The 24,953-nt window shown below is 39.1% G+C and overlaps 1 protein-coding gene across 2 annotated transcripts; it reads right to left on the bottom strand.

Moving 5' to 3' along the window:
- Positions 1-6,758: 6,758 nt before the first annotated feature.
- On the bottom strand, positions 6,759-15,004 carry LOC103056874 (alpha-1-antitrypsin-like). 2 transcript variants are annotated; one of them, XM_025167963.2, is made up of 5 exons: positions 14,941-15,004; positions 13,032-13,701; positions 10,708-10,978; positions 9,709-9,856; positions 6,759-7,146 (listed from the first exon to the last, which is right to left on the bottom strand). In XM_025167963.2, the coding sequence occupies exons 1-5, from the start codon at positions 14,983-14,985 to the stop codon at positions 6,943-6,945; spliced, it is 1,338 nt and encodes a 445-aa protein (XP_025023731.1). In that variant the 5' UTR covers positions 14,986-15,004; the 3' UTR covers positions 6,759-6,942. The 2 variants fall into 2 exon arrangements, with proteins under 2 accessions (XP_025023731.1, XP_025023730.1); XM_025167962.2 differs by having other exon boundaries at positions 13,032-13,704; positions 14,941-14,986.
- Positions 15,005-24,953: the final 9,949 nt, after the last annotated feature.

Raw genomic sequence — 24,953 nt, 5'->3', positions numbered from 1 at the left:
CATCCAGCACCATGGGATGAGGTATCACCAGTATGCTGATGATACTCAACTATATATCTCCATCCCTGGTGACCTAAGTGATGCTGTGGCTACCCTTGCATGGTGCCTGGAGGTCGTAGGGGCCTGGAGGGGGACAACAGGTTCCAACTGAACCCTGGTAAGACAGAGTGGCTGTGGGTACAGGGAGCCTCAAGATCTAGGAGCTTATCATCTTTGGTTCTTGATGGGGTTGCTCTACCCCAGACAGACTCTGTGTGTAATCTGGGGGTCCTCCTAGACTCATGACTCCTGCTCAAAGAGCAGGTGGCAGTTGGCGCTAGGAGGGCCTTTGCACAACTTCATGTTGTGTGTCAGTTATACCCCTTCCTGGATCGGGAGGCTCTCCGCACAGTCACTCATGTCCTGGTCACCTCCCAGTTGGATTACTGCAATGCGCTATACATGGGGCTACCCTTGAAAAGTATCTGGAAGCTACAGCTGGTGCTGTTATGTGAGCTGCATTGGCTGCTGGTTTGCTTCTGAGTCTAATTCAAGGTGTTGGTTATTACCTTTAAAGCCCTTCATGGCACAGGACCAGGTTATCTGAGGAGCCATCTCGCCTCCATTATATCAGCCTGCCCCACTCGGTCCGGCAGAAGGGGCATGTTGCAGACCCCACCAGTCAAGGAATTTTGACTGGTGGGGTCTAGGAAGAGGGCCTTTTTTGCTGTGGAAACTGCTCTGTGGAACAACTTACCACCCAGGGTGTGGTGTGCCCCCATTCTTATGGCCTTCAGGAAGAGTGTGAAATGTTAGCTATGCCAGATGGCCTGGGGGCCTGATGGGGGCTTGCACCATTGGAATTGGCTCATGGTAATTTATTCTACCCCCCTCCATCATCTTGAATATTTTTAGCCTTTTTATGTATATGGTCTTTTTATATAGTTTGACTTTTTAACTAACTTAATGTGGATATTTATATTTTTAACTGTTTTTGAGATTTTATTTTAATTGTGAGCTGCCCAGAGTCATCCTCTGGTGGAGATGGACAGCATATAAATCAAATAAATAAATAAATAAATAAATAAATAAATAAATAAATAAATGTTGTATGTGTGTGATCAGTGAGAAGGTTTTGCTGCTAGTGAATACAAGCTGCAAACATGGAGTATTAAGAAGCATGGAAGCAATGCTTCTGCTTTTGATAAACGGCCTGATCTATCAGAAAATGTGTCCCATGGCAGTGGTGCCAGAGAAGACATTGATGGTCTCCTTCACAGTAAAGTTTGAGATTCTCTCCCACCCCAGAATCATCAGTGCTGAAAACCTCTGAAAGTCATTGTTCAAACCCATAAGAGGCAGTAGACGGAGAAAGGTTACACTTCATTTATACACTTTGTTTCCTTATGCCTATTAATTCAGGAAACTCAATCCTTCAGAACGATAGCACCCTATTTGGGACAAAGAACTCTTGGCCATTAAGGTGGCATTTCAAACTTGGAGGCATTTGTTGAAAGGGGCCCAGTGTCCCACAGATGCCTAGATGGCTGCAATTTAGATTATCTTTAGATAGTAAACCAAAGGCCCATCCAGTGAACACAGCTTTTTCCTGGCTTAATTTCAAGGTAACCTACAGCCTTAGTACCTACGCCAACAAACAAACTGATGCCCTGTTTCATAAATATACAGTATTGATGGGGATTTACCCCCCACCCCCACACTCAGGCTTGGCACCAAGAGATTGAGAAAGCAACTAATTCTTATGCCATCCTGTAGCCCTAGGATCATGGGACCCTATATTATCAGGCTGTTATTATGTTCCACTCAGGCTGCTATGGGGAAATTTCGTTCCTATGTCATGACAGCCCCTCCCCCCAACAACAGGATATTTTAGGTTCTTCAAGACCCTCCGTTTGGTCTTAAATTATTTTTGGTGAAAATAATTTAATAATTAAAATTAGAAAGTCTGTGAGCTCCTGCTTTATCTGTCAGTGAGTCAGGTATTAACCAGGGAAGCTCCTGGTTCCTCTGCCCACAGCCTCCAGACTATAGAAGGCAATAACCCTAGATATCACCACTTGCAGAGGTCAGGTGGGTGGGACACAATCCCCGTCAGAGAGACTTTCTCTAAGATGGCACCCTTTATTCCATGTTCAGGATTACCAGTAGCCAAAGACACACCCACTTGCTCCTGACAATATATTGTGGCTTCATGAACTGCCACATGAAATCATGGACTACCTGATTTGAGATCAAGGATCCAAGTTACTCATGTTTCTGACAAATGTTATTCAAAAGCCTAGGTGTCAAGGTATACCTATCTTCTGCTTGTCATCCTCAGGCAAATAGAGTGGCAAATAGAATGAACAAATAGCATTGATTTCCAGCACAACAGTGGATAAGGTTCTTGCATTTGATGAACTTTGCATATAATAATTCTGTGCACACACTTACCCTTGTTCACAAACTTTGGGTATCATCTTATTCCCCTTCCAATGCACTTACGCACCCAAATCTTTGGTTCAGAATTTGACCAACTATTGTAATTGCAGGACCTGCACTAGGTCCTACAGGAAAAGCAAAAGGTATACAAATATTGACAAACCTGATCTCACAATGTCAGTCAGTGATTTGGAGTAAGTCTCATCGTATTGCTTGGCTTCTTGACTATTTAAAAAGCTGGGTAACCAGTTCATAGGTACATTTCCAGTTGTGACCATCATCAACTCAGTAATGTTCCACATGAATAATATACCACCTCTATCGCTGAAACCCCAAGCTGTTAATTCTTGTATTAACCTCAAGCTCTTACAGCAAATCCATATCTCCTCCATCTCCAGTTATTGAACAGTTTGAAGCAGAGTATGAAGGAGCTCTTGGAAATTGGAGGAAGACTCCAGTACCTTTTAGACTGCAATGAATAGAAACCAAAGGAACATTCAAGGGAAGACATGGACCATGATCATGCTCCAAGACTGGTGCAATGTTTCCATCTACAATATTCCCAGAAGCCAATAGGTTGTCTAGGGAGGATAGAAGTCCTGGGAAGTAGGAGAGTATTATGGACTCCTCAGATTTTTGTGGCTGGGGAGGAGAATCTCATGTACCTCAGCTTGTAACTGGAAAGTCTTTTTGGAGTAGTGTGACTCCAAAGAGAATAATTACTGCAGGTGATATTCCTCAGTGTTTAGTGACGTATAGCAACAGTCTTGGAGGGATTTAATCTGAGGTTGTCTTGCCCCATCCAGACCTCGATAGCAATCAGACACTGGTCCAAGCTTTTGACAGCATCCCTGGATCAGCCTGGGGTGGTGATGTATAGATAAGTGTCATCAGCATATTGATGACACTTCACCCCATACTGGTGGATGAGTTCTCCCAGCAGCTTCAAATGTATATTAAATAAGTGTTGGGATCTGTTATGTTTCTCACTGTTGTAATGTGTTGCAATAGTTTTTGCCATGTATTTTAAGTAAAAGCCTTTGTGAATTTCATATACTTGGTGCCTGCATTTCCTTGTGTCAATACAGTCAGAACTAGCACATGGAACAGATTGGTGTGTGTGGCACATGAGTTTCAATACTTGCAATTTCTAATTGCCCTTTTAGATTCAATTTGCCAGAGTAGAAAGGTGAATAAGCCTTTTACAAGACAGGTCCATTTGACCCTAAATATAAAGTAAGCAGAATTGGTGGTAAGTTTGCGAATGAAACTTGCAACCCCATGATTGAAGCAGGTGATGGAATCTCATCTACAGATTGCAAATTCGCTCTTAATAATACAGATTTCATCTCATTCCGGTTTTTTTTTTTTTAATATAGCCATTTGTATCATTGTAAATGAAATTTGGCATGCTTTGTCACCTCATAATGCTCTAACTTGCCTTCAGTCATATTAAACAAACCTGTTGAAAAAAGGAACAAAACATTCAGCCATCTGTGTTTTCCCCACATGAATCAAGAGAACAACAATCTCTAGTTCAATACATCTCTTCTGGATTGGGGAATGAGTCAGCCTAAATTCCCCCAGGAGCAGCCCAGAGCAGATCAAGCTGTTTCTAGTGCTCCTGTTTTGGCAATTGAAACAGATTGGGTGATCTCTGCACACTGGATTTAGCTCCTGGAATGGGTCAAATTGTACTGCCAAGATGAAAGTTTGGTACATACAATTAAGAAACAATTTCATAAACCTTTAAGAACATATGCTAGAGCAATGTGTCATTGTTATATTAAATTTCCAAATAACTGGGTATAGTGCCACTGATTTTATTGCAACTTGGAAAATCCAGTTTTAACTATGTTGAAAGCTGCCTTAAGTCTTCTGATCATGAAAGATTCTTGTTACAGTTGGGTTTATATATTTTTTTCCCTTTAAAATGTATGGTGTGAGTTGGTAACATCAGACCTGGTCTATTAAGTCTGATGATGGAATTCTAGGATGAGCAGTTTTATTCTATGTAATTGGAATAACAGTAACTGCAGCTATCTTGGTGCCACCCTAATGAATATCCATGACAGCCTTATGAACCGCCTGTAAGAAAACAAGATGATTTTACTATATATCTTTGAAGTACATGTAGATGTAGGGCAGCCCTAAGAATTAACTTTGGTGATACAGGATGATTTTTAACCAGCATTATCCTATTGAATCAGACCAAATACATAGCTAGTTCAGTTTCCCATAATGATCAAGCAGTTGCCCATAAGAACTGCCCCCCCCCCCAAACTCCCAAATAATCAGAGCAACATTTTTCCTGTTGATGTTCCTCTGCAAATCATACTCATAGGTATTAGGCTACTGATCTGGAAGTAGTACATAGTTGTTATGACTAGTAACCCCTGACAGTATTATACTCCACAAATTTATCTCGTTCCCGTGTAACTGATCTACTGTAAGACATCATTTGCAAGGACTCAGCTTATGTTGGTCTGAATATATTTTTTTCTGTTGCTCCACCTCTCTTTATATCCCTTAATCTTTTCTACTTTCCTACGCCTTAGTATGTAGGGAAATAGTATTCTTTCAGATTCTTTCCTTATTGTTTTAATGTACAATGTTAATCATTTTTTATTGTTGTGCATTTTATTACATTTTATTAATGTTTTCTGGATTTTATTTTGTGATTATCTGCCCTGAACACCTTTTTCAGACAGAAAACAATTTACAGGAACAGCAACGCCATCTGTCAACTTATTGGGCTAGTTCCCAATTTCCAAATATGTGTCACTGGGTATGAATCCAATGACACAGACTCTTGAGCACCTCATGATCTACTGACCACAAGGTGGCAGAGCAGTTAGGATAGAGAGTTAAGGATGTCCTCTGTCTTTGTCTATCACCACACCTGCTTTTTGTCTGTTGGATTACTAATCAGAGGTTACTTCCTTCTACTTTCCTTCCAGGCATACATGCAGAGAGTATATGCTCTTGGATTCTTTTCCTAGTAGGATACTAGGTGCTAGGTTTTGCCTATTCCTATAATGTATTTCCTGTAAACAAACCTCCTTTCTCTAATAATTATAAAACCGGCTTCCCTAATCATTGCTCATATCAGATTCCCAGTCTCAGGAATGTTCTCTTTCTCTTTCACACAGAGACGGAACTGTATCAACCTCCATGTTATGTTTAGCCATCATAAAGGGCAGGGAAGTGCTGCCAATGGGCGGTCTAGTCACAGATGTTGAGGGAAATAGGTACAAGAGAAGTCTTTAGTTAGTGGTCCGACAAGACCAAGTTATAAGTAGCATTTTCCTCCAGAGACATCCATGCATGAAAACAAAAACTTCCAGAATGTTCAATATAGTTGCTTTTGTTAGATTTGCAACCAGAGTATAGAAAGAAAGAAAGAGAGGGAAGGAAATGATGTTTAATATCATTTCAATATCATTAATAAAACCTCATAGAGAAGACGAAGTATTTGAAAGGAATGTTTTAAAGTTTCGTTGCTGTCTTTGTCCTGTAATCAGTTGGTTCAGCAACCCATAACATTTATTTAAGAAAATTGAAAAGAACTCTTATCTATTCATTCTGTATGTGTGTGTGTATGTATGTGTAAATTTAAACAAACCTTTCAGTTACTGAGAGTGGAATTGTGTTCTCATTGTTTTACATGGGATTTATTTTAATTTTTTTTTAAAAGAATGTTTTTAAAATCATACGGCCAAATTAACTGTATATTGGATAGTCGACAGCATTTAGAAGGGACTATTAACCCATCCACTCTTGCAATCCTGTGGTGAACAACGATGGGGCAGGAACACAAAGACCATTCAGATTGTTTCAAGTTTGTTCCAAGGGAATAATTACCTCAAAACATTTCTGTGGAACATTTCATGTGAGATTATTTTGTTCTGAATTGAAAAGAAAACATATCTGTTTTATGCACTTATGTTAATGGCCTTACAACATCATATTTAGAGCAGGAATCTGTACAGTCAAGGATCAGTTGCAACACAGAGATGTTTATAGCTGCCCTTTCTGTCTCCTTTTATTTCTGAATATAAGAGTCATCATGATTAGGCCACACCAAAAATGTATTTATTGTCATTATTTCCATATTATGTACAATTTTATACACTCCTGTCATATTCCACATTACTCATACCTGTATATGCTTAAAAGCCCATTGAAAAATTGCCCAATGTTTGCCTTTTCCTCTAAACTTTTCCTAACTCAGGAATATTGTATTGAGATATGGCAGTTAGAATTGCTCTTTCCCAACAATAAAAATGAGCATCAGATTTTCAGATGGTAGTACAAAAGGTGAACCTACAAGATGGCAGAGCTTAAAATCAATTTTATTATAAAAGCACAACATTCTTTTACTTTTCTCACAAACTGTTGGTTTCAATCAATTATAATGCAGTTGCAGACTCTGTCCTGTTAGTAGGGACCTAGCCATTTGCTTTAGGGAGGTATTTTTATAATTACCTAAACAGGCTGACATATTCTAATATTTATTCTTCATTCTTCAGTAGGATTCATAATTCTCCCTAGGAAAGTGATGATCTCCGTTTGCTTATCAATACATATCATCAAGAAGGATCTGTTGAATCTGATAGAATGTGAAACGTGAGCAGGAGCAGAACGTAGCATAAATTCTATAATGGTGACGGCTGCTGCCTCCGTGCCACTCTCATGAATGTTCAGCAAAGTTTTATGAAAGGCCTGTAGGGAGAAAACAGCTTTAACCAATTAAAGTCTTTCCTACAATATTCGCAAATGAATATTGTAATGATCTTTATCTGAGGATCTTTTCACTACAGATCCTTGAAGGAACTATTCTGTTTGACACAATCATTTTCTTTATTAGGGCATTTCACTCAGTAGATCCAAAACTCAAAATCTTTGGGAAAAAAAGTCTAGGTACAATATTTCTAGTGAAAGAAATGAGCAGGCCCAATACTTTAGCATCTTGGTAGGTCACTAGACCCAATTTATTAGGAGAGTTTTGGGAGTAGACTGGGAGATATGTGTTTATACATACACACATAAGCAAGGATGACATAACTGTATACATTTCCATTTATTTTGATGATCTGGTTATGTCAGAAGCTGTTAAATATGTACTTCTGTGTTCGTGTCCATGAGCTGAAGTAGATCTATGTCAATTAGGGACAAGACTTTATTTTTTTTTATTTATGTATTTATTTCTATGGCCACCCAACTTGCAGCTGCAAATCTGGGCCACTAACAACACATTAAAAACAATACAAAAACCAGTATCAACAAAAGTGTAAAAATCTACAATAGTCACTGAAAACAAATCCAATAAACACTCAGTAATAAAATTTCATGGGTTATCTAACCTCCTGATCCCTAGGACCCAAAGCACATCCAGGTCTTCAGTGTCTCACAAAGGGCTGGAAGGGTCAGGGCCAATCTAATCTCAGGGGAATGGTATTCCAGAAGGCATGTATTATGACAGAAAAGGCCCACTTCCTAGGTCCCATTAGGTGGCATCTTTTAATTGAGGGGACCTGGAGCATGCCCCTCCTGTCCTACCTAGTGGAACAGGTAGAAACAATGGGGGAGAAGCAGTCCCACAAATAACCTGACCCAATGCTATGAAGGGCTTAATAGGTGACAACCAGGACTTTGAATTCCACCCAGAAGCACAGTGGAAGCCTGTGCAGCCTGCGGACCAGAGGTGTAACATGGATGTATCAAGATGCACCCATAACTGCCCATGTCACTATGTACTGGACTAGTTGTAGCTTCCAGATGGTCTTCAAGGCCAGGCCGATGTACAGCACATTGCAGTAAGCCACTCATTAGGTGACTAAGGCTTGAGTCAGGAAAGGGTGCAACTGGTGTACAAAATAAAATTGTGAGCACCCCCCCACCCACCCCCGGCTATGGCTGCCACCTGTTCTGCAAACAAGAGCCATAAGTCTAGGAGAACCCCTGGGTTATGCATCAATTCTGTTTGGGGTAGTGTGACTCCATCCAGAACCAAAGATGAAAAACACTGGATTCAGGGGGCCCTGAGACTCACACCCGTTCAGTCTCACCAGGATTGAGCTGAATCCTGTTCTTCCCCATCCAGACACTGAGGCAGAACTTCCACGGCATCACTTGGTTGGCCTGGGATGGAGATATGGAGCTGAGTATTATCAGCATACTGACAATATCTCATCCCATGCTGCTGGATAACTTTGCTCACTGGCTTCATGTAGATGTTACATAGGAGTGAGGAGAGCATTGAGCCCAGAGGGATTCTGCAGAAAAGAGGACTCTCTTTTCTACATTTAAATAGAAATTCTTGGATGTATCAAAATACATGTATCTGTATTTTTATGCTTTTATCTTATTAGTGTATGATTGGAATGCAAGTCTCCTTCAGTTTTCACACAATTGTAATTCAGAATATAGTTTTCAGGAGTATTTAAAAATACATTACAAATACCTGTTTCGGGATATGACACATACAAGAATGAGAATGCTGGAAAAATATTTATATTTAAATATGATGATTGAGTCAGCATCTTTTAAAAACAGATTTATAGCAAAACTGGATCAAGCAGGTTTTTGAATAAATGCATACAAAACCAGCCTAGAAATGGATTAATCTGTCTGTACCTATATTTAGCTGTGGAATTTCTTTTGGGAAAATCTCTCTACTTTGGTTCATATTAGTTTTCAATTTTTGTGATCTGGTGGGTTTCAGTTTTTCTCAGCCTCTTTTTTTGGGGGGGGGGTAAATATAGACCACTTTTTCTATACCAATTTAAGGATTTTTAAAAACAACTTGGCTGTAAAATTTGTATATATTTGGGGGCATAATATATACGTTGTCTCTCATTTTTACCTAATAATGTACTTCTGTATTTTATGCATTTTTATGCATATTGTTACCTAATATATGGATAACTGTTTAAATGGATAACTGCATCACACAGATCAGAGAAATAACTCAATTTCAACTCATGGAATTATTCAAAATTGTAAAATTGGATGAGCTTCCATTTCAATGTGAACTAATTTTACTTCCTTATTTCTCACAAGAAAATCTGAAAGCTGGGGAATCATATATGAATAATAGTTTCCTAAAAGAAAAACAAGGAATAAAATAGAGGCCTTTTTCAGGTGTCCTTCAAATTTTTCCAGGTGGAGGTTAGAACTAACTTTTTCAAATTCCTTGGTGTAAAAATAAAGATTTTTTAAAAAATATTTGATTTAAGGAAAAGAGCAATGAGCCATTACCACCAACCTCACTCCCATACATACTTCTGAAACCTTCAGATCGCGTTTTCCAGTAATTCCAGATAAGTCACTAGTGTTGTCAAAGACAGCAGTCACTCCCATTCTTCGTAACAAGCCTTTGATGTTGTAAGATGTAGACATTGAAAATTTGGGAATTTGCAGATTTATATTTCTGGTTAACCAAAACAAAGAAAACAATCCAAATATTATATTTTCAGTTGTGTGACTGTGTCCTCCATTGTATTGCCCCCTGAATTTAAAACCAGTGGAGATAGATAGATAGATAGATAGATAGATAGATAGATAGATAGATAGATAGATAGATAATTTTTCTTTAATAAGAAAAAAAAGGAGGAGGAAAAGAAGTGAAAAAAACAGATGATGATAATGCAATGAACTAACAATACCTCTTCTCAGAATGCCTCACATATAATATGTTGGGGAAAATTCTGCAGAGAAGAGGCCAATGTTTCTCTATGAATTAAAAACTCATTAAGTAAGAACACTTACCCACCACGGGAACCACTTGGGTGCACTGAGCCAGCTCCAGCAACTTTATTAAGACTTTCTTCTCCTTACTGATAAACAGAGGTGCAATGCAGAGAGGTAGCTGGTATGTCCCTACTCTCCCTCTCCACATGAATGCGATCTTCACAATCATTGGGTAACCACCAAGAATACCCTATTTACAACTTCCATGTAGAGGAACTTCCTCATTTAGACATACAGTATAAACATTTTTTTTAAAAAAAATCAGGATTATTCAGTGTTTATCCATATTTAATGTCATATCTGGATTGGCCCTTTCAAATAACTAGAAGGAATCAAATTAATCTTTTTCTGCTTATTATAGACCTGGTAATTAATTGGCCTGTCATTAAAAATAACTGTTGAAGGATTTGAGGTCAATCACATATATAATTATTATATATCGTGAAGGTGTTTGATTTTATAACAAATTAATTCAAGAAATAAAAATTTAGAAGAAAAGGGATTGTAAAACAGTGCTGAGAAAAGACTTACTTATACGTAAAGGAAGTTCTCCATTTAGACAGGGTTTCCCTCACCAAAGCTGCCTCCACATGCTCTAGCTTCCCTTCATCTGGTAGAATAAACAATGCCGTAGCATCTCCTTCATAAGGAATTTCTACCACCCAGCAAGAAAGATCTTCATCGTGGAAAATGTTATAGTAGTCTGTGCGTCTCATCAGATCAACTTGCACTGTTGTGTTTGCATCTATAAAGAAGTCTTCTTTTCTGATAAAATGAGTGTTAAAAGGTTTTTTCCAGGAAGCTTGAGAAAAAGAAAAGCAGGATGGTGGTTGGCAGGGGGGAAAGAGAGATTAGATAGCAGATAATCTGAGTAGTTAATTTTTCCAAAGTGATATTGTATATAATCAATAATATTTAATCTTTTTAGTTCAACCAGTATAGAAGGGCTACAACTGTATGCTTTAGACCAGTGCTTTGCTCGTCTACTCTCAAAGACCAATGCTTTTATCATCTACTCTGGTAGCCAGGAATTTGTCCAGGGCATTCAGAATTTTCTAAGATTTTATGAATCTCTAATGGCAGGGAGTTCTGATGGTGCCACACAACCAAATGTCTCCAGGAAATGAAATGAACTTGTCAAAACATAAAAGATCTTCTCTAATGCTGGGTTGAATGTTAATTAATCAGTATTTTGCACATTTCCTTATTGAACTCAGTGCAATTCATTTCTTAGGGGACATGCAGAGCAAGGATGGCATGCTAATTTTCCAACATATTATTTTTTTCCTCAGCAATCCTTGGTAAACCTCCCCTAACATCTCGAGCACAGCAGCAGCAGACCTTATTACTTATTTATTTATTAAATTTGTATGGCCACCCATCTCAATTGCATGACTGGGCAGCTAACAATTAAAACAAAGTAAAAACAATAAGTGAAACTATAAAGACACATAAAATAGCAGCCAGCAACAACACATAACAAACACCTACTGTCAAAACAGCCAAGAAAGAGGCTCACCTTAACAGAACCAGTAAGAAAGTATTTTTTCCATCCCCTTCCTACTTCTGATACTTGACATTTTCCTGCTGCTAGCAATACAAGTAGTCCTCATTTAGCGTCCACAATTGAGACTGGCAACTGTGTTGCTAAGTGCCACAGTCACTAAGCAAAACATCACATGACCATGATGGATTTACAACCTCACTTCTGCTTTGGTCATTAAGTGAATCACCATGGTCATTAAGTGAGACATCATGTGACCATGACTTGCAATTTCACTTCCGTGTTCTCCATTAAATGTGCTTGTCAGAAGCTGGTTGTGAAGTACGCAAATGGCAATTGTGACCACAGAATGCTGCGACGGTTGTAAATGCGTGCCAGTTGCAAAACACCAAATGGCAATCATGTGATCAAGGGATGTTGTGACAGTTATAAATGTGAGGATTGGTTGCAAAGCTGTTTCTTCCCCAACCATTGTACTGTCGAACAGTCAGCAAATGAGACAGTTGGTAAGCAAGGACTACCTGTACTAAAAAGCTCCTGTTCCATAACTTGGAATCATATACAAGATTACTTTTCTATGGCAGTATATGATGCTGCACATTCTGCTAACTTCCCCTAATACAGGAAGTTGAACAGCAAATCTTTTGGAATAAGCTAAAGGAATAGTGCAAAACATTCAGGGAACTACCTAATTTGCAAAGATACATGCATTTTGAAATTAAAGATATTTTTTAAAAATCTGTCTGACAAGATCGGATGTGATAATAGCTTAAGACAGCAAGTGAACTTATAAAAAAGCAGCTTGTGTGTGTTTGGGGGCTGAGGGGGGTGGAGTGGATGTGGTGGGGAGGATAGCTAGCATCTAAGAAGCCAGCTGCCATGTACATCCCTAGCAGTTAAATCTATGGTTAGAAGAAAGTGAGTTATGCAAGATTCATATACAATTTTCAAACAAATAAACAGAGGCAGGTAGATAGTGGGAAAATGACCATTCAAGCTTCTGAAAACTTAAAGTAATAAGGATTGGGAGTGGGAGGAAGAAAATGATACAACCAAGTTAAATAGCAGATTGACAACTATTCAGAAAATGTTCAGGAGAAGGAAAACAATATTCTTTTCTCTACCCAAGCGCTTGAATTTCATTCCTACATATCTATAAAATGCTCAGTATGAGGTTGGCAGCCTTTTAGTACCATATAGTCTAGCAGAAGGAGGCTTCCCTGTTCCTGAAACTCACCAAGTACCATTGCATGACTCCTCTTCCAGGATGACTGGAAATGTGTAAAGGAAAGGTGGAGTAGACTAGGTTATATTGCAAGATCCATTTATAAATAACTGTTCTTCAACCTACCTTTGAAGAACATGTAGTTCACAAGGACCATCACAATGGTTGGTTCAAGATCCTCAACAGCATGAGCTATTTTCCCATGAGTCTTGTTTCTCACATAGTCATTAATTTGCTTTTTAACCAGTCTGGGAACACTGAAATTGGCAGAGAAGCCCTCAGCTTCATACAAGGTTTTGGCATCTTCCAAAAATTTAGGCAGGAATTTCAAGGATTCTTCAATGAACAAGGCATTGCCTATGTTCACCTGTACTTTATTTCTTGGATGGCTAAGCACATAGATGAGCTGTTGGAATCCTTCATGTATCTCCCTCTCTTCAATGTCTGAGAGGTTAAAAGCAAGTGCTTTGTGAATCTGATCCCTGGTTTCTGATTTGGCACCTAAAGTCAGCAGTGCAAAAGCTATGGAGATGCTGAAGGGAGAGAAGAAAATATTTTTGACAGCTGCATCTGAAGCAATTTGCTGGTAGAATCTGAATGCAAATTCAGCATTACTGGAAACTATCTTATGATAGTTTGGGTACTTCTCTTCTTCTGCCAAAGGAAGGTCCTGATGTTTGTTTGAATTTATATCTTTGTGGACATGGTCATGATCAGGGTATTCCGGGAACTGATGGCAACAGACTTGAAGACTAATCAATAACGAGAAGTTGATGATTGACTTCATTGTAATCTTCTGCTAATAGAAGATATTAGAGGAACAATCCAGAAATACATAGGAATTCTGTAAGAATGGTGGATTATGCCCTATATCTATACATTTATATAGCATAATTAATTTAGCTTTCCTGCAAGTAGTGCAAGAGGGAATTTTAGAAGTTAGTTTCACAAATTTGCATACAGATTTTTTTTAAAAAATGGTGGATTATTTCCATAATGATGCTTTCTAGCATTTTAATAACAGCGGTTTCAAAAAACAAAACAAACTATATTGTTTGAAATATTTTAAAACGTTTCCACATTTTAGCATTTGCTCTAAAGCAGTAATATTCATTTTTGATCACATGTTTGGGATTTTGTAACAGCTTGAAATCCTAATGGCTCATTTTATATTTATCTTGATGCTTATGAGGACCCTCATCTTTCAGGCAACTTTAATACTGTCTACTTCCCATTCCTTAAAGCTACTAGCAACTCTGTGCTCTAGCACTTCTCCCCATATTTCATCTCTACCAAAAAAAAACTCTAGTAGATTACTAGGAAACTCTACTAGAAAACTCTTATGACTAGTAAAACATCTGCTATTAGCTTGCTATTAATTTTAAGCACCCAGCCTGAAAAACTGTTTCAGTTTCTCAGAGGCCAGCATTAAGCTGTCATTCAGGAAGTCTGCACTGATAGCCTGCCTTTTGCGTAGGAGAAGGGAATTCCAATATCTGCTGGGGCTAAATGTTAAATTGTGCTGCACTGGCATCGGGTCTCCCAAACTTGGGCAGCGTCACATTTTTGGGTGATTCCTAGCCTTCTATTTGATAACAAGTGCTGTGCTGGGAGTAGGTGACATGAGTGTCATGCATCTGTGGTTTCTGAGATAATGCAATAGAATTTTGTCTCCATTCTGAATCACACCAGAAGATATTTCTGCTTTTTTAAAAAATTATCACATTCTGATTAATGTCGCTTACATGCATTTCCACTCATGCAGTGAGATAGTTCCCTCTTTTCTTCAGACTTTATAACCTTTTCCTAAACAGGATATACAACCTTCAGAAATGTATTTTAAGGGCATACAAAAGGCCCTTAAAACACCCTCTGACAGCGAGTAAATTTTCCCTCCATCCTCTAGACAGAAATCATTATCATGGCAGGGAGGTTAATTGGAACCACCTAAGGATCTTAATCCTCAAAAGGAAGCAGACATCCTGCAGAAAGCATTAATAAGCTAAGACAGAGGAAAACTGCATATCGTACTTACAATTCTCCAAAAGCATTTTATGGCATTCTGCTGGATTACAAACATGTTTGAAATTTATATACAACTCTTGGAGTTAGTATTTGTTATTAATAATTAAGCAGAGTAAATAGGGATTTGCAAAGGGAGTCAGAAGGCAAAATGTAATGCAACAGACTTGTAGTTTATCTGACCTTTGCCAAGTGTTATCACCAACTAATAAGAGGCTAGGTATTAAATAAATAAATGAGAATAGTTCCATATCTCAGTGATCTCAAACCATTCATTCCATATTGTTTCTTTTTATTCCTTCCACACCAATGAAGTGCATTTCAGCTAGGGCTGAACATGAATTGCTAATTTTATATTGAGGGTATATTGTTTGATTGATAAATGATGAATGTACTTCCCCAAAATGTATTGACATTGTACAGAAATTTGATAAATTATCAGGTTATACTGTTAACCTCAGTTAGCCTGAAATACTCTCTGTTGGTTCTGAAATGTCTATGAAATTTCTAAAAACATTCTATGATATGCTAAGAAGTTAAGCAAATAAAGAGAGTGGCCCTAATTCTGCCAAGATGCCAATAATCTGTTAGTCTATATTGGCTGTTGCTGGGCAGAAAAAGAAGTTATGAAACTGAAGGGCAAGTAGGGAAACCCAGGATTAACTGCCAGAGCCAGATAAGACCAGTTCCGTGGTTAGACTGATGAACTATTGGGACCTTATGATGGAAGGACCCTAAAACCATACCTCCTATGCTATTATATTATAATTGCACCCCCACTTGTATATTATGAGATAGACAAGGTGTTATATGCATGTGCAATTTGTATCAAATTTTGACCAATCATATTCTTTCTCCCTATTTGAATATTGTATAAAAGGCTTAATGTGACAAGCACTGAGCGTCCTCCCTGTGTAGTGACACTTTGATGGGTCCTCCTTTATTGCTGCAGTAATAAATGAGTTGGGTTGGATTTCTCTCATCCTGCATGTTATTTGGAGACCCTCACGCTGGATTGTCATACTACGCAACACCAGTTTTCTGGCCAACAAACCAAATAGTGAAGATAAACAGTGGATAGAATATTATAGATAATCTTAGCTTAATATTAATCATGTTGTAGGAATAACGCAAGTATTATATTTCCACAGGGCCATAAAGGTTTTGACCCAGAAAGCCTTGAATTCAGGAAGTCTAAAGGACATTTGAAGTTTGTTGACCTATCAGAATGGTATTCAATGGATTCTAATGTCAGAGAGCCAATTTAGTGAAGTGGTTAAGAGCTCTGAGATAGAAACTGGGGAATGTCAGTTCTAGTGCTGCCTTAGGCATAAAGCCAGCTAGGTGACCCTGGGTCAGTCATTCTCTCTCAGCCCTAGGAAGAAGACGAGGACAAATCACATCTGCAAATCTTGCCGAGAAAACTGCAGAGATTTGTCCAGGTAGCTGCCAGGAGTCAAAACTGACTCAAAGATATGTGTGTGCACGTGCACATGTGCATGCACACACACACACAAGATCATATATCAGAAGTAAAAATACTGTAAATCTCTTCTAATGGACACATTCAAACATTCTGCTAACATAAAGTATTTCCATGTAGCTATTCTGGCAAAATTAATTACTTGGAAGAAAATGATTAGCATGGGATTTATTCTAACACTGAACTTCCTTTTCTAAAGAGCATTTTGATTGATTGATTGATTGATTGATTAATTGATTGATTGATTGATTGATATGGCTGCCCATCTCAAGTTCATAACTCTGGGCAGCTACCAATAATTAAAACAGCAGAAAGAACATAGAAACAAAGAAACAACAATACATATAGGACCCACAGCCTGGGTGAAAACAAACTCACCAATAACCAATCAACACGACCATTGCATGGGTTCAGCCGCACCTCCAGATCCCCAGGCCCAGAGACAGAACCTTGTCTTTAAGGCCTTGTGAAAGATGCCCAGCATATTCCTCACCAGGTCTCCGTAAACAAGGCTGCTGAACAGTAGGGCAGAGAAATGCTGACATTTCACGGCCCTTACTGCCATGATGTTGGCCTTAATAGCAGCTTTAACTTGTGTTTGGTTGGGTCCACTCTTCCTCACAAAGTGAAATGCCCTGTGAGCTAGTAAGCCCCCATAAGAATATAAGTATTTAAAAACTATATACAGAGAGAAAGGAAAGAGACCGGAACATACTGTTTTACTGCTTCCTCTGATCATATCCTTCCTCTTTATTCTTGAGCCTTGCCTCCTCACCAAGTCTGTAACTCTTGCCTAAATTAATTTATACCAGGTAAAGTATTAATTGAGTGAATGTCTTATTAATTGCTGCATAACTGTGCAGCAATTTTATTCTTAATAAGTATGTTTACCCTGCAACATAGTTCATAAGACAGATATTTAAGGGGAAAAAAGTGAACAAGTGAGTCATTTGATAAAGTTGATCATAATTTCTTTCCTGATAAAATGAAGCAATGTGGGATAAGTGCTCCCACTACTAGTTGATTGACAGCTATACCTAAGACATAGTCCTTAATGGGATATTATGTTTTCCCTCCTACAAGTACAGGTAAGGAGAAGGAAGGAAAAGAAAGGGCTTCAATGACAGGCTATACTACAGGAACAGAGCTCTGTTTTTCCCAAGATTACTGAACTTCCACCGGGAAAATATGGACTATGCAGATCAAGTGGACCATGTTGTATAGACCATTTCCATTTTGTACTACATACAATTACATGTTTTATCTGTAGGTAGGTGCAGTCTAAAAATAAGCAGTTACTGGATTCTTTGTGTGGGAGAAATTGAATGAATTATGAAGGTCAGATATCTCAGAACAGTGATACCACCAATTCCTGCACTGAGCAGTAGGTTGGGAGTATATTATCTCCACTATTCTATGAAAAAAAAAAAAAAAACACCTTTCTCCTGGCTAATAAGCAAAAATTCTTCCCAATATTGCCCTTGTAATAGACACAATACCAAAGAGGTCATGGAGAACTGTAAAAATTTGCCCAAGCTGGGCACAACATAAGCTCGAGAGAAGAATGACAAGAAAGTGATGAACAGCATGCTTTGCGTTCATTAGATCACCATTCTCCCTTTTTACTGATTGATGCAGTGAACAAATTAATTAAAATTATATAATTAAAATTATGTCAAACAAACCAAATAAGAAATCCCACTGTCAGCTTTATCAGATAAAAGACTGATTATATGTCAAAAGCTTGGCAGATAAATGTGTTTGTTTGTAAGTAAAATGGAAACAAACCTGACTGTATTTAGTAGAGATTGCCAAAGCCTCAAAAACCCTGTCTTTTTTTCCTATCAGGCACATCTCTGATGGGGGTAGAATGAGACAAGGTGCCTCCTGAAGTTCTTACAGCCTGGGAGGATATATTCTTTATCAATTTCTCTGAGGCTTTCTAGGTCATAATCATGACTCAGAGTTATGTTCTGTAATAGACCAGTGAAGTTGTTTTATCAAAGGTGTAACATATTTACTCATACTAGTCCCAGTCAGTAGTCTGGCCTCAGCATTCTGAATCATGCAAAAATTCCAAACACTTCAAAAGCAGCTCCATGTAGAGCACATTATAATAGTCTATGATGTCCAACTTGGCTAAATCTGACATATCTAAGAATGATCTTATATATGCAAATACAGTCCTGGCCCCTGAATATGATTCATCAAAAGAACCTCTATTGCAACATGGAAAAAAGCAATAAATGGAGTCTAGTGCCATCTACCGTTCTCAGCTAAAAAAAAAAGTTTATAAAACTTGGTACACCTTGGGGACATGAAATGTGGAAATGTCTATATAAATAATGTGTGTTAGGTTAAATAGTGTTGGAATTAACTATGTTACAGGAAAAGTTGCATAAGGAATAGTTTACACCAAAATATTTATGTAGAAAAATCTGTATTGGAATTGTCATGTAAGAGAAACATCACTTCTTTTTAAGCAAAGAGATACTTCCTTTTAGTTGGTAAAGGGTTGTTGTTTTGGTCATAATATACAAGTAGTTTGTGAAAGAATAGATAGGTATGTAGGCAGAAGGTGTGGAAATGTGGTAGGTATGGAGAAAGATTGTCATCTGAGGGACTGATCAGATGGCATCCAATGAAAGATTGGATCATGTGGAGAATGAACGATAAAGAAAACAATATCTGGATCGTGGAACCTGACCTGTCCCAAAGAAGAATAAGGGCTGGAGGAATCTCATCCTCAGCTGATCCAGCTGTGGATTGTGGTGGCTGTTCTAATATAATGAACACCAATGGTGGTATGGCACAGGGCCTGGATACCTGAGGGACCACCTATCTCCAACTGTTTCTGCCTACCTAATATGTTCCAGCAGAGTGAGTATGCTCCAGGTCCCTTCTATTAAATGTTGTTTTCTTATGGGACTGAGGAAGTGTGGCTTCTCTGTCATGACCCTTGCCTTCTGGAACAGCATCACTCCAGAGACACAGATAGTGCCTTCTCTTCTAGGATTCCAAAAAGCACTTAAGATCTGGCTTTGGTCTCAGGCCTGGGGTTGATGTGTTTGTGGGGTCATTCATTTGCTTTGATTTGGTAAGGTTTGATTGTTTTAGTCCAGGTCCCTGTGAGGTTGTATGTTTTTAACTATTTTTATTGTTTTGTATCTGCTTTTGTAAGCTGTCCAGAGTCTACGGAAGTGGGTGACTATAATAAATTTAAATGCATAAATAAATAATAATAATAATAATAATAAAGTCTGTTGGCTTTCCTGGGCAGGGAACTGAGGAGGCAACAGGGTGCCATTGTTAGTGAAGCAACTGGAGAAGATTGAAACCAGAATAGATAAGTGGCCCAAGACAGAGGCCTGTGGATGTCGCGATCTAGGTTGGAGTGGAACCATTAGCAGATACCTAGGAGGCTATCCTGTGGGGTCTAATTGTTGCAGAAACTAGTTGACTTTGGGCCATATGACAAGGAAGAGGCAGTATTTGGATTGATAAGTGGTCAAAGGTAAGTGGCAGAACCAGCTGTGAGGAAGATGTAAAACAGTGGCTAGCACAGCAGCAGGTATACTACTGGGAACTATATTATTTGACTTTTCACTGAATAGATAGCTAAATTTTATATTGTATAATCATCTGTGAATGTAAAGATACATTTATTTGTTTGTTTAATTAATTAGAAAATTAGATTTAGAAGGTTGCTCAACTCCCAAATGACTCTGGGCAGCTTATATAAAGAAAGGGAAACTATTAAAAAGAAAACAACATGTATGCCAGGACAACACATATTATATAACCAAAAAAAAAAAAAAAAAGCACCATGAGAGACTGAACAACCAACCCAACCCTAGACGTGGGAGTACAGCCATGCTTTCAAAGGCTTAACAGAGCCATGCAAATCTCTGGGGTGATACTATTCCAGAGGACAGGCAACATGATAGAGAAGACATGCTTCTGGGGCCCACTAGATGATGGTAGAAGGGACCTAGAGGACCCCCGCTCTGCCCGGTCTTACTGGATGGGCAGAAACCACTGGAGGCAGGTGTCCCTCAAATAACTAGGCCCTATAGCATGAAGGGCTTTGTAAGTGACAACCAGTATCTTGAATTACTTACCCCTAGAAGCAAACTGGCAACCAGTGCAGCTCGTGGAGCATAAATGCTGGTTATCACTTTTAAAATCCTATATGGCACAGGGCCAAGTTATTTGCAGGACTGCCTCTCCCTGAGGGTATTTGCCCATCCCATTAGGTTAGATAGGGTTAGGGTTTGTTCCAGGTCCCCTTCCTCAAATGTTATCACCTAATGGGACCTTGGGGGCATGCTTTCTCCCAGTTATCCTGGCCCTTGGAACGGCCTCCCACCTGAGACCTGGGAGGGAGGGCAAACCCTTTTAGCCTTCCAGGAGGCTAAATACATGTGCCTTTCTCCCAAACATTGGGTTAGGATGGGAGTGAGTCAGGGAATTAGCAGAATCAGTTGTTATGGTGCCTTGGTAGGACGGATATATGCGTTTTATGTTGTTGTTTTGCACTGGGAGCCACTGATGATTACTGTGTGAGATAGACAGCCATACAACTTCTTTAAATAAATAAATAATAAATGATGCAAATTGCGGTGGCCCACTACTTCCTTCTACCACTGCATTTTGGGCCAGCTGTACCTTCCGAATGGTTTTCAAGGGCAGCCCCATATAAAGTGCTTTGCCGCAGTCCAGCTATGAGGTGACTAGGGCATTTGTGACTGTCTGAAGGTCTAAGAATGGGCACAGTTAGGCACCCAAGATAAAGTAGTGCACAGGCCATTGTGACCACAACTGCCATCTCCTCTTTGAGCAGGGGCTGTGACTCCAGGACCCCAAGTTGTATACTAGTCTCAAATGGTGAAAAGGTGAAAAATTCCCAGTCCAGAGAGTACTCAGCTGGATCAGCATTGGGGAAAGTTGAAGTATCTGGAGGCAAAGTTGTGCATTTCCTGCTTACTAATTTCCATCTGATTAAAGGCAGTTCTTGATAAAAGCCGATCCAGGGCTGCAGCCTTAGCTCCTAATGGCAAATAATGGACATGCTTGGAGAACAGAGAAAACCTATGCTTCCCAAGAGTTTCTAAAGCAATTTAATGGTAGAGTTAGAGCAGGAATAAATGTGAGGACAGCCATTTACACTCTTATCACCTCTCAACTAGATTATTGTAATTCTCTCTAAATGGGGGTGCACTTAAAGGCCACTTAGAAACCTGCTGCTAGTACAATATGTGACTGCATGTATGTTTACAGGTCAGATATGTTGCTGCCATGTGACACCACTACTACGGGAGCAGCTGTGGTTGCCTGTTTGTTTCTGAGTGCAAGTAAGGTGCTGGCTATTACCTACAGAGTATTATATGTCTTGGGCCTGCATATCTTTGGAACCATCTGTTCCAGGCAGAATCTGCCCACCCAGAAGTAAATACCTGAATATAAACCACTTACCATTGTCTGCAATTGAAGCAACTATAAAGGTGCATTAAAATAAAAAATAAAATGAATCCATGGCCTCTGAATCCCCAGTATGCACCCCCTAGAGCGCTATTTCTCAACCTTGACAACTTAAGATGTGTGGACTTCCAGCCATTCTGGGAGTTGAAGCCCACACAATTTAAAGTTGCTGAGGTTGAGAAACACTGCCCTAGAGTATCCTAATATTACTCTGCCAATATTCCTGATGGCTTTGGTTTTTGTTTTGCTTTTTAGAGGAGAAACAAAAGGGGGAAATGATGTGACAAGTGGGCTTAACACATAGATTTCCCTTTTCAGTTTGTTCAACCTCTCCAATATTCTTACTGTCCCTAGTGATTTTGCATGTTACCAGGACCTACCCTTGCAAACGACTGAGGCCATTTTTAAAATCAAATGTGCTTCTCAGTACAAAATGATTGCTCACTTCTGATTGAAAGATAGTATTAGCTAGATAAAGTTCAAACAGTACGAATTGCCTGGAATGAAGGATGGTTCTTACAAACCAGAGAGCTGGTAGGGATGTAGCAAGAATGGATTCTCTTGGTATAAGAGGGAGGAAAGGGGACATTTTATCAGGCTTTCAAGATTCTGCTATTATAGTGTATATCAGTGTTTCTCAAACTTGGCAGCTTTCTGGGCTTCAGATTCTCTTAAGATCAAAGAGAAATAACATCCACTCTCATATATTTCCCTGTAACTGGTACTGAGAAGCATGAAGCTTGCAATTTTTGAGGTGATATATACCTATCTTGACTAGCAGTAATTGCCTAGTGATTGTTGATAGACTTATTCTCCTTGAATTTGTCCAATTTTATTTTAAAGCTATCCAGTGTGGTGGCCAGTTGCTATAACTTCTTGTAATTAATGCCACAATTTATCTTCTGTGAAGAGGTCCTTTCATTTCTATAACCTAAATAAATAAATAAGTAGATACCTGAATTTCCCAGCATTCAATTTCTTTGAATGACATGGATAACAAATGCTAAGGAATACTAAAACCTGGCCCTAATCCTTTTCTTTACACAATGCATGCTTTTATGCAACTCTATCATGTTTCCTTGTATTTATCTTTTTTTTTTTAAAAGAAGTTTCTCAGCAACATCTCCAAGTTTCAGGAGCCTTGCAAAGGAGAAATGGCTGATGTAGAGATAATACTACTCACACTGGGTTAAATTTGAATTATTTGGAATGTTGAATTAGAGTTGATCCATATTTTTCTGCCTTTTCACTGTCTGGGATCATAACTTTATTTGCAAATAAACACTGGATACACAGTACCTACATGTAATGCCCGGTGTGTCTGAAGTAGAGCCAGCAGATCTGCAAGAGGTTTAATGATGATAATGGTTTCACACAAAAATCATCTCTTCTCTTGACATTATCATATAATGACTATTAATTAAATATTCCGGAGACTTCACATATGATTCTGGGGCAAATTCTATTTGAATTATGGTAGAAACATGATCAGAACCTGTATCATTCTTTACATTATTAATCTAGCTAATGAGAAACTTAGTACAACAATTGATGCTTAAGCATAAGGTTTTACATGTTTTACTTTAAGCTGAAACTTGTTGTAAGAGTATTGCATTAAGTGTCCTGGCTGCACTGTTAATTATTCACAGTGTTTGCATCTTTTCCCATGAACAAACTCCTTGCATTTCTGATTAGCATGAAAAGAGGCCTATCAAACTTAATGAGAGGAACAGAGGACTTCAGTGTGAGTTCAGGAACGGTAGCAGCTGCAGTTTCAGTACCATTCTTACATATGTTTAAAAAAACATTGTGAATAATCTGAAAGGGAAAACAGCAAGGATTGGAGCAGAAGAAAGAGAAATAATTTAATAGAAAAAATATTTGTTATTGCACGGAGAAGAAATAGTTTAACATTTATAGATATTGGTCATGTTGTTCTTTCTTATTTCCATGATCTTATCCAACCACCTGTGGCACATGAGATATTCTTGGAGATTTTCTTTTTTTACACATAGTTTGAACATATGGAATGTATCCAGTGACCCATTGTAAGGCACACCCAATCCTGCCCAGATTGCAACTCAGGTCCAGCTGTGACTTTATCTGACAGGTGCCCTGAATAGTCATCACAGAGGCCCTGAAAGAGTTCCCATGGCCCCTCCTTATGCAGGAGAGACTGGGGTTACTCTAAATAGGGCCACCAGCCAGCTTTCTGCAGATACAATAAGGGCAAAGAAATAACTCTGTTTCACCACCCTTATCATCACAGGATAATCCTTAAGAAAGTCTCTTACCCAGTGGCATTCTAGGTGTCTCTTATGCCATTTCATCACCCGCAGCTCCTCCAAAAACCAGGGGACCCTCCAGGATGTAGGAACGTAGAAAGGCTGCATAGGCACAATCCAATCCAAGGCAAAAGATGCCTTCTCATTCCAAACAGCACAATCCAAGCTCCTCCTGGTCAGGTGCTTGGAGAGGAACATTTGAACAGGTCCTGACTCCCTGTAAGAGAACTCCAGATCTACCAGGGAATGATCCATCCATGGCAAGGTACTGAAGGTAACATCCTTCATCTCCAGATCACATGGCCACTGCCTCAAGATAAAAACCAGGTCTAATGTGTGGCCTTCGCTGTGAGTTGGGCCAGAGATGAGTTGGGTCAGTTCCATGGTTGCCAAGCTGCCTTTGGGTCCCTAGTCAAGGGTGACAGATTTAAGTTCCTCAGAACCATAGGCCTGGGGAACTCTACTGCCAACTGGGCCACAGAATCTAGTAGCTCTGATAGGGAGGTTGCTGTGCTTCAGAAAGGCTGGTACACAAGCAATAATCCCTTCTGATTCCTACAGCCCAAAGCCTCACACCCAGCAATCTGCAGAGCAAAGACCCTGAAAGTCACTAGGGATTCTTGGATAACAATTGCCACACCTTCTCCCTAACCCTGGGTTTGCAGCTGATGCTACACATAAAACAGCTGGGCATCTCTCTGATGTGAGAAGCCCCCTCCAGGCCTAACTAGATTTGGGCAATGTAAACAGTACAGTGCTGCTGCTATCCTATGCCAA

This window comes from Python bivittatus, unplaced genomic scaffold, assembly GCF_059951505.1.
Source record: "Python bivittatus isolate LINGU-HERP-01145 unplaced genomic scaffold, Pbiv_v1 ctg000480_np1212, whole genome shotgun sequence".
Taxonomy (NCBI): domain Eukaryota; kingdom Metazoa; phylum Chordata; class Lepidosauria; order Squamata; family Pythonidae; genus Python; species Python bivittatus.
Note: the sequence above shows the minus strand (reverse complement) of the source record. Positions and strands in the feature narration are given on the sequence as shown.